This window comes from Frankliniella occidentalis, unplaced genomic scaffold, assembly GCF_000697945.3.
Source record: "Frankliniella occidentalis isolate FOCC.00 unplaced genomic scaffold, Focc_3.1 Scaffold4, whole genome shotgun sequence".
NCBI classification, from domain to species: domain Eukaryota; kingdom Metazoa; phylum Arthropoda; class Insecta; order Thysanoptera; family Thripidae; genus Frankliniella; species Frankliniella occidentalis.
Window position 1 is genome coordinate 103,300 of NW_026267134.1, and position 10,747 is coordinate 114,046.

Consider the following 10,747-nt stretch of genomic DNA (forward strand, 5'->3'; position numbering starts at 1 on the left):
AGGGTAGGCCACCCGCCCAGCTCCCCTGCACTTTACAACAGGAAGGTGCCTACCTGCCAGGCGTTATCCTCATCCTGAGGCAACTTGCTAATATATTAATTCTTTTACTTTTGATCGGGTGTTCTGTTTCTGTAATTCGCAATTCGACCCGCTAAACATAAACATGCTTGAGATATTTCGATATATCACTCTCTAATATTACATATTTCGGCCCGATTAAACCTCTACAGTTGTTTTTTTTGCCATAAAAAATAATAAAATAAAATAGCGAGTGTCTACTGTCTAGCGTGAGCGAGCGAGAGAGCCAGTCGCTACTTCCAGCTGGACCATACCGCGCCTGTCTGCAGGCGACAAATCATCTCCTATCCAAACCTGTGGCTCTATCCCGGACTCTATCACACGGATGGGCCGTTTGGGCAGCTGTTGCTGTTGTTTTTAACGAGATAGTAGAAAGTGGCACTGGCGCCGACGCGCGTGGAAATTTTGGGCCGGTTTGCTTGCTGCTGTCAGAGAGAGAGAGAGGGGGGGGGGGAGAGACAAGAATCTGTGCTGCTCATTCTTTTTCTTTCTCGTGTCTCTTTACTGAGCTATGGAAGGGCTTTCAAAAATCTCTTACTTAACTTGCAGCTGGGGGGTCAGCCCGGCGGTGTCTGCAGTTTTGGGAGTTCCTAGTCCCCACACTGTGGCCTTATGCGTAGGGACAGAACGGTAGTGATCCGGGCCGGGCTGGCCAGCCACGCCACGCTCCACCACGTCCCGCCGCCGGGCCAGGGACCGGAGAAAGGCTGCTGGCCCCGATTGTTATTATGCGCTGAGAGATAATTGGGCCAAATGACTTCACTCCCCCTTAGGACCGCTTCGGTTCAGACTTCATTAGTTCCTTACCAGGAAGATCCAAAGGTACAATTATGATGTCGCTCAGTAATTGTTTTCGCTTTGTTTTTTACCGTTTATGATTGACCGTAATATTACCTTTCAAAAATTAAAAGTCATGAGCCCTATGAGTACGTTCAAATTCAATGCATAAGGGTGACCGGTGATAGCATAAACTAATTGCCATGGTTGGTCATTTCCCGCGGAGTTCTCATCCTGCTGCTCGGAAATTTAATGTATTCCAAATTGTCACACAAAAAATATTAAATCGCAAACGCCCCTTAGAAAACTAAAACAAAAAACAAACAAACAGAAAGGCAGAGTGTCTGGCAGAGATAGAAAAAGAGCTGTTGGTGAAATAACTAGTTTTGCAAAAACACACACGCACACACACACACACACACACACACACGTACACGCTTGGGGGTATTGAACACGCGTCGCGCCGTTGTGTGGGGTGGTGTGGCGAACAGCTCGCATTTTGACTTGATTGTCTGACAGATTGGACCCTCCCTCCCCTCTCGCCCCGCGCCCGGCTTTCACTCAAGCAGTACAATGGCGCCATGAGCCGCCCTCTTTACGATCCCATACCGAACCAAATAACCCATTATAACTTTACCATATATACTCTTGTGGATTTTTTTCTGCAGCTAGGTCCTAGCTGCTAGGATAAGCCAGTACACATGCTATAGTATCTGCGGCTGGTATAAACGAGATGCTCGTTCTTGTCGTATGAGAGGGGTTACGGCCCTTCTGCCGAAGCGAGTATGCAAGGAAAATTCGAATTTTAATGCAGAAAAAAATAATTACATTAAATTCTAACGCTTTTTCTTGAAAAAAAAAACCACGAAAAAAAAACTAACAAAAAGAAACAAGGGGGGCTTATAGAGAGAGCTATAAAGGTACGTTACAACAGTCATGTGCGACGCATGCCTCATTCAATGCAACTCGTCCTCACTCTTCCACTCTACTGGACATTTTCTTGAGCACAATGGCCGGGTCACCAGTCCAAACGGGACAGAGGCGGGGCCCGGCGCCCTGGGCCGTCATCGAACACACTTTCACTGTCTTTGGTTCGTGAGCGCATAGAAGCCGCTACCGCCCCATGCTAACGAGCACAGGACTACGATTTCGATAGGAAAATTACCGCCCACGAAAGCTCTCGATTAGAGGTACCTGGAACGTGCGAACGTTTTCACGTTAGAGTGCATCCCTCTTTTGTCGTTTTTAGCAGATGATACCTTAAAAACCCTTAGATCCAAGACGGGTCTTGAAATACAAGAAACTTTTTTTACCGTGCGCTTTGCTTTTCATGCCAGTGTCATAATGGGTAGAGTACTTATTTCTTATGGGACAGCATAAGTGCACAACACGTGAGAGTGTCATGTTGTCCTCTACACCTTAGCAGAATATTATAAAAATAAATGGCCCGCCCGCTCGCCCGGTGCAGTGTGTGGACCCCCTCCTTTCCTCTGCCCTCAGCGGGATGAGTTTTAGAATGGGCGGGGACATTGTATGGAGATGCATGTTGTACTGAGTGGAACTTGCAGCCGTCCTCGGCTTACGCTGTAAAACTACAAAACGAACTCGGAATCAAGTGCGAAATGATTTCGACCGATTTCTACAGTAAAGAGGAAAAAAAGCGCACAAAAAAAGGAAAAACCTTTTCTGCAATATAGGCATCTGTTACTGGTACCGAGTTTTGCTTTCGTATTTTAACACGTCTGAGTCAAAGCAGGTAAAAGTCCTCCACACCCCGCGGAGGAAAGTCAACGGATTAAAGAGAGGAACTGGTGGTAAAATCGAACACTTCTTTTGTTCCTCTCTGAATAAGATTTATTTCCACCGCTTCAACGCGACGTTTCCTCGACGAGGAAGCAGAGAATGAAGATTTGGTCGGGGGACAAAATTGAATAAAGTGGGTACCGGAGGAAATGAGTAGAAGGGGAAAGGGGGGGGGGTCGCCTCAGGTGTGCCTCCGGTAGCTGCCGCTCCCCACCACTCCCCGCCACCACTGCGGTGCGCCGCGCCGTGCCGCACCACTATTATAAGCCGCGGTTATAACTTCAGCCGGGATTACAAGGTGCTATTATTGTTATATCATTACTGCTAAGGGGGGGGGGGGGGCGAGGCCCGTGTGCGCGTGCGTGTTCACGCAGCCCGAGTGCGAGGCACATTGTAAATCACCTACCTCCGCTTTACAGCCTATTACTCTACTCCGCCCGCGGCGCCCCAGCAGGCGGTGGCGGCGGGGATCACTTGTCGCTCCCGTTTCATCAAAAAAATGTAAAGTGACTTACGGGTCGGCCAAAGTGTTTCCCGCGTTTTGCCAGACACGGGATTGTCGTGGTACTCACATTTTTGTTTTCGTTTGTTTGATCGACCGGCGGGGGAAGTGGCTTGAAACGTCTATCATCATACCGACTGCTATGGAGTGAGAAAAGCGGACCCAAAAGTAAAATGAGTGGTACTGATCGTTATCCCTCCGCCCACTCCCCCACCTCACCCCGGAACAGCCTTGCCCTTTCCCTTTCACCGAGGCGGCATGGCATGGCAGGGCCAAGCCAGGGCCAGGGGGCCAGTCCGAAGGACACGCGGGCGAGGGCCTGCGCCTGGCGGATTAGGCACCCCCGACCAGGGCCGGAGGAGGAGAAGGGGGAAGAGGGGGAGGAGAAGAGGAACAGAGGAACAGGAGGTGAATGGGGAGGGAACGACAAACTTACGGAGTTGGCGCTTGGACCCGCGGAGCGCCCGCGAGACAAGCGCTGCCCGCTCCCCGCCCCGCCAGTAGTAGTAGTGTTCCCTGTGCGGTGCCGCCGTTGCGTGGCTTTCCGGAAGCGCGTTTGTCGTCGTCGGTGGCAGTGGCGGCGATCGGACGGCATTCCGTCGCACCGGAGGGACGGCGGCGGCGCAGCGGCGCAGCGGCGCGGCTGGACCCACGCGCACTTCCGGAGAGTCGCGAGCACGACGGCCTTTGACATGTCAAGCAGCTGGAGCCGGACCGGTGGTGGCTTGCGGACCCCCCGGCCAGACCCTGGCGAGGCGCAGATGCCATTTTAGGTTCGAGAGTCCCCCTGCTGAGGATGGGACTGGGACGGGGCTGCACATGCACAACACACTACCTGCATGCGCCTCTGACTGCATCGCCTTGCCGGTTTTGTGCGTTACTGTTCCATTCATGGGCTCGCCCAGACGGCGCGCGTTACGCGTTACGGCAGGCGCGTGCCCCGCCCCGGTGCGGCCACTCGTCCGCTACGAAGAGCTCTCCAGCGACTCCGGGGCGGCGTCTCTCAAGCAGCTCTCCAGGAGCGCCTGGAGAGCCTCGCATGTAGTAACCGCGTGACCGCCCTCGCCCCACCGGCGGTTCAGGTTCAGGTGGCCTGCTGCTCCTTAGGCGCGCTCCACGGCGCCAGCAGGCCAAACAGACCCTTCCCCTGTCCCTCCACTCCACTTCCCCTTCGCCGCGAGCAGTCGCAGCGAATCGACCGCGTCCTGGATTGGCGGCGGTCCGGCCGGATTTGCCTTGCAGAGCAGCAGAGTGGCGGGCCGCGACGATTGCTGCGATTGGCACACGACTCCGTTTGTTTGCAAACAGCCAGCGCTCTGCACAATCAAGGCCGCCGGAAAGGAGGAAAAGGTATCAGGCGGGCTCGACCACAGAACAAAATGGCCACTAACTTTACTTGAGAGTAGGTGAAGTTTTAAATTGCGGACAATGTTTGGTGCGTCCTACTGTCTGCTGTTATCTGTTGATCTCGGGGTCGTAATGTACTTTTAATTTTCAGGCCTCCCTGCTCTTGAGCCTTAAGCCGCGGGGGCCAAGTGTGTTGGGCTGAGGCAGGGTGTGCGAGTTTTCCCTTTCGCTCGGAGCGCCAAATTTAATTCGAAATCTCGTCGGCGTGACCGCGGTTCATTCTCTTACACACGCAATCAGAATCAACGGAATAATTCGGCGTTTTCAGTCTCTCTCCTGCCACCACCGCCGCCACCCAGGCTCTCGGTTTCGGTTTACCCCACACTCTTTCAGTCTTACTTTCGGTCCCTCCCCCCCCCCGCTGCTTTTCGGTAATTTTGCGTGTGCGTGTGCGTGTTCGTGCGCGAGTACAGGCGGGCGACTGCACAACCAATCCACGTTGGTGTGGGAACCTCTCCCCGAATAAGCCCACTTTGCCACCGGCCTCCCGGTGGCCGCCGCCAGGTGGGCCAGTCGCGGCCGCTGCTGCCGCTGCTGTTCGCGCGGCGCGGGAGGCGGAAAAATTTCGCCCGGGCTGACTTCCCTTTTAATATCCTGTGCTGCACCGCCTCCTCATCCGCCCGCCGCCCGCCTCTCTCCCCCGCCACGTCACAGGGCGGCACAGCAGGGCTTAGCGATGCAGTGACGGTTGTGCTGTAGGGCTTCTGTCCCGGGGAGGGGGGGGGGACTAATGCATGTAGGTGTACGGCGCATCGAGCATCGAGCCTGCCGGGGGGGAAGCAGGCTCGGGGAGCAGGGCGAGCAGGCGACCGGTGCAAAAGGGAAAGCCTCCCTGCTGGACGGGACGCTCCTCAACTCTAAACGTGAATCGCAATGGCCGCGGGATACACATCACACACAGTTAAGCACAGTCGTGCAAACACTATACTATCATCGGACTCTATACGCAACATGAGGAAATAGGTAGGAAAGGAAAGAGGGGTCACTAAAGGGGAGATTCCCCTATTATTATTATTTTTTTTCAAAGAGAGGGGATCCGTTGTACGGGCGCAACAGACCAACAGAGGTGTTTGTCCTCTCCTGGAAGTAGCTTGAATGTAACACAGTTTACTTTCCCTGCCTGGCGGGCGGCTGTGTGTCGCCCCCCGAGGATAAGGAATAAATCTCTGTCATAATTATAAATTAGGCCCTTGTCTCTACTGCCCGTCTAGACTGCCGCGCTAGTCTCAGCGTCCGACCCTAGGCAGGCAGGCCGGCCGGCCCAAGCCGGAAACAGCGGTGAATCAGCCCGTCTTAGACCCAAACGTTTAATTTCAAAAAACATTTAATTTTGAACGAACGTTCCAAACCGGCCGATCCCGGCTGGCCGCGGCGCGTGTTGCGTTTAGAGCACACGGTGGTGCTCATGGCGTGCGAGCGGGTCGAGCGGGTCGAGCGGGTCGAGCGGTGAGACGCGTGCGCCCTACAAGAGAGCAGGGCACCGTGCCCGTGTTCATCCAATCTCCCCGCTTCGCGCCCGTAAAACCATCGGCGCAAAAACAAACGGGCACGCTCGCATAATCCCGTGCATGCACCACCTACCCCCATTAATGCAAGTGATTCCATATTAAGCAGCGGCGTACACGCGAAAAATAGAGTAGTGCGAGGTCTTTAACCGCACCCGGAAAAAGAACAACGGAAATGCGCGATGCGTGTACCTCAAACTTTCATATTAATAGACCGACACCTCAATTTGAATTCATTCGTTGATATGTCGGGATGTGGTAAAGGTAATCTTATGTTTTGTGAATCATGAAGTCGCTTCTCTTAAAGTTCAAAAGCCATCGGAGCAAACTACCTCCAAGACTGATGGACACGCATTAACGCAGTATAAAAAGTGAGGAGACTTGCACTCCGGAGCGGACCGGAGCGCGGCGCGGCAGCCGGTGACCGGGAAGACTCTCCCGCCACGACAAGAGCAGACCGAGGACGGCGGCGTTAACCGCCCGTGTCACATCAGGAAGCATCATCTCTCGCGCACACGTCACGGCGGCGCGAGCAGGCTGTGCTCGACGACAACCGAGACGACAACTTGCCCTCCACGCTGACGGCGAGCACCAGACAGCTAGTTCAAGCACCCCGGGCAGCTGTGCTCGAAGACAAACTTACCCTCCACGCTGACGGCGAGCATCGGCCGGCTAGTTCAAGCACATTGAGCAGGCTGTGCTCGACGACAACTTACCCTCCATGCTGACGGCGAGCACCAGCACCACGCCAGTTAATCCAAGCAGCCCGAGCAGCGGCGCGCTAGTCCGGGCCATGACGGCCATGTTGTCGTTGCACTATACTCCTGTGTCGGGCACTGTCGCGCACTCTATCTCTCTCACTCTCATTCGCACCACCACTGACTCATCCTGGACATGTCTGCCGCGCACGCACGCGCACGCTCGCTCCCGCTCGCGTCCCCGCCGTGTCCTCAGCAGCAGCGTCCAGCGCGCGGGGCCGTCCTCGTGCGACTGGGGCCAGACGCGCCGCCATGCCGCGCCGGGGGCCGGCCCGGACCGCCCCTTCCCCTCTCCAAACGCCCCGCCCCTGCCGACGACGCCGGCCGGAGGGGCCTTTCGACGGGGACCCCGCCGAATCCTTTCCTTCCCACCGGAGGCCCGCACCCCGACCCCCACCCCTCGCTCCGCTCCGCCCCCACCTCGGCCGATGTCAAGCAGACGCGCCACCCCTCCTCCTCCCCCTTTCTTGCTTCCTCCTTCGCTCAATGGAATGCTGGAGCAGGAGGCTTTTGCCCAGCCGGCCGGCCGGCTTTGGCTAAGAGATTTACACGTAACAGCAACAACAGCGCGGGGCGGACCGCTAGCACACTGTCACCGGCTGGAACGCCGCCCGTCGCCCGTCTGTCTGTCCCTGAGCAGCAATAAGGCAAAAGAACTCTCTGTCTCTTATCACCACTAAAATCTTAAAGAATTCCGTGTAGTGCGTTTTATCTTCCCACAATAGCGGCGGCAGGGTTTTGTTTCTCTTCGGATCCCGCACTCGTGATGGAGATATTTCTCACACGCCTGCTGGTCCGCGGGTTCATCCAGCTTCAGCGCGTTCGTCGACGCGAGGGGGGGGGGGGGCTGGTTCTCTGTGAGACCAGCAGCAGGAGCCAAGGAGGCAATACAGAGCCAGAGGAGGACCACGAGGGGCCAGCAAACTGGAGGAGAAGCATGAGAATAAGCGTAGCAGGCACGGTGAGGCAGCAGCATGAGTGGCAGCAGGAGTGTACTGACCTGGCGCAACGGAGAGAGAGACGAGCCAGACAGACACTCCAGTTTCCAGTTTGGCGAATTAATGGCCCCCTCGTGCCTGGCCCGGGGTGTGGGTCCTGTTTGGGGGGGGGGGGGATACGGCCTACATGCTCAATGCGGCAAGGGCAGGGGCACGCCTCGGGCCTGGAGCCGGCCAGGAGAGCAAGAGCAGAGCCTGGCCCGGCGGCGGGACAACGGGCGGGCGGGAGGGAGAAAGGCAGAAGATATGGGAAGCAGGCGAAGCAGGCGGAGCTGGAGAAAGGAGCAGGCAGGGCTTGGCGGGGCTGCTGGGGCTGCTTGCCGGGGTGGTGGCACCCGGCGGGACACGCTGTGCTCGGCGGCGACGATAAAGATGTCCTATCGAGCCGCGCGCTTTTTAACGAGCAGCTCGGTCACCCGCGCACGTTTAGCATACCGGCTACTAAACTATGTACCGTCGCGCAGAGCGGACGGGCTTATAGAGACAATCGTCTGAACGGACACAGTCGGTCCAGCTCCTTCCCTTTAAGGTCTGTCGCTTCCTTTAGGGGTTTAACTCTTCTTTCACGGTGATTAACGCTGCGTGCGCATGGCTCGTTCCTAAATCTGCTTATAAGAAGCAACTTAATTCCGCCCCTTGCTCCATCCGAAATAAGCCCTTGTGGCCTCCAGGAGGACAAAGGGCCCCCTGCGATCACCAACTCCAGGACCACCACTTCCTTCCAGAGCACTGAGCAGTGGCGTGGCGTGGCCAGTCGGACCCAATGGACCGGCACGCTATCCTCCTCCCCGTTCTGCGCCACTTCCCCTCCACCTCCCCCACTGTGCCGATGAGCGGCGCGAGCTCGGCGTCACGCTGCTGCAACGCCACGGCGCGGAGCGGCGCCGCGCCGCCTGCTTATCATCTTTAAGCGAGATGGAGTCTGTCTGTTTCCAAACCCCCCAAATCACTTTCCCGGCGGCGCGGGCCGGGCCGAGCCGGCGAGCAGCGCGGGTAAAAGGAAGCCATCGCTTCAGGCCCGCCGCCGCCGTTTGGACGGCCCGCGTTGCCAATTTTCCTGGACTCGCACGGGACGCACGGGAGAAGGGCGGGGCTCGGCCCTGCTGCGCAGCCAAACGGAGGAATAATCAGTGATGTCATCAAAGGAGGCCTCCTGCTCCTCTCTCTTTCCGCGCCGCCGCCGCCTCTCTTCGCTGCCCCCTTCTCTATCGTGTCCGGCTTCCTAGTAGTTCTTCGACGAGCAGGAGCAAGGGGATTGCTTCGGGTGCTTTGGCCCGCTACATGTATATTTAATTCCACTCCCAGGCGCCTCTTTGCGATGCTTGTCGCGGCTTATTTTTCTGCCAGCCTTCTCGGCGTTCTCTCCCAGTGTTACGCTTCTCTGTTTCGTGAAGACAATGCGTCGTACGGGTCGTGGCGTGCCCCCACGGCGCGGAACACAACGCGCGTGTGTGCGGGATGTTTTATATGTTTGCGTTGGTAGCCCTGCCCTGCCCTCGTCGCGCCGCGGGCCACGCCGAGCACGACGCCGGGCCCAAAAGCCCACCAAAACGGGTCGAGAGCGGCGCGGCGGTGGCACCCCCTAAAAGCTTGTCCGGCTCCTCATCGCCGTCACGTTCAGCCCACGCAGGACTAGTCTACTACTCTCCTGAAATGCAGTTCTGTTGGCGCGCCCGAAAGGCCAGCCGCCGGGTCGCGCGCCGACACAACCATGCATGCGAGCCCGTCCGCCCGGAGGGGGAGGGGCCTCTCTAACGAAAACTCGGCCCGCCCCACCAACTCTCCACCTGCGTGGCGTAAATTAATATTCGTGATCAACAATCAACGAGCCACGTGTGGCGGCGCTGCTGGCGCGGCTAGCGCGGCGGGCGCGGTCCCGCCCCGGTGGACTGCGGAGGAGGCGGCGGGGCGAGGCGGCGCGAGGTGCGTTCTCTCTTTCTCTCCCATTAGTGGCCATTGCGCCTCGAGCAGGCAGGACCGCCCCACCCCGCCTGCCCCGCCCCACCACAGGCCACAGTGTGACCAGCCCCGGTGGGAATTAGAGTATTGTTGCGCCGATCCTCCGCCGGGGAGTGCCAACGGCCAAACGTCGAACAACCAATCAGCAGCCCTCGCACACGCGCCAAAAGCTTTCCCTCGGCCGGCGGCCGGGCCGCCGCGGGCCCTCCGCGCCCTTCTTCACGGCCTCCACGCGAGTGCGTCCGAGGTCGCGGCCGGCAGGGCCAGGGCCGGCAACCTCGGGGGCGGCGATGCGTGAGTAGAGCTGACAATCAGCAATCAGCCTGCAGGGTTGGTGTTCTGCGATTAGTTCCTTGGTGCGAATAGCGGTCGCCCTCCTCTTGTTTGGCGCAGACCGGCAGATGGAACTCTAAGCTCGCTGCACCTCGCGGCAGGCGCGTCATGCCCACGCTGAGGGGCGCCCTCGACCTGCTCCAGCACCTGCTCGTCGCCGTGGTCGGGGGCACCGCCCTCCTGCTGCAGACCACCTCCCTGCTGCTGGGCTGGCTGCTCGGGCTGGGCGCCCGGCTGCTGCTGCCGCTCGTCCGCCCCGCCGTCTTCGTGCTCGGCGTGGTGACCGACGTGGTGCTATGGCTGCTGCGGCCCGCCCTCATCGTTGCCGGCTGGCTGCTCGGCCTGGTCGCCGCGGTCCTCTGCGCCGTCGGCACGGTGCTCTCCCGCGCGCTGCCCGCGCTGTCGTCGCGCACCCCTCCGCCGCCCGGCCTCCCCGTGCCCCCCGTCCTGTCGCCCAGCCCTCCCTCACCGCCACCACCGCCACCACCGCCACCCACCGCGTCGGCGAGCACCTCGCTGCTGCGGACACCCGCCACCACCCCCTCAGAGCTGGCGGACGATACACCTGAGCAATAACAAACTATTCTCGTAGCCGAGGCTCACCTCGCCCCTGCCCTCCTCTTGCCC

The 10,747-nt window shown here is 58.3% G+C and overlaps 1 protein-coding gene across 1 annotated transcript in view; it reads right to left on the reverse strand.

The window, feature by feature from the left end:
• The window catches only part of LOC113218336 (phospholipase A1), a 14,112-nt gene extending 7,058 nt beyond the window's left edge, over positions 1–7,054 (reverse strand). Inside the window, exon 1 of the mRNA XM_026438641.2 lies at positions 6,789–7,054. Coding sequence (XP_026294426.1) covers positions 6,789–6,876 — 88 coding nt within the window. The 5' untranslated portion in view covers positions 6,877–7,054. The remainder of the gene's footprint in view (positions 1–6,788) is intronic.
• Between the last annotated feature and the right edge of the window lie 3,693 nt (positions 7,055–10,747).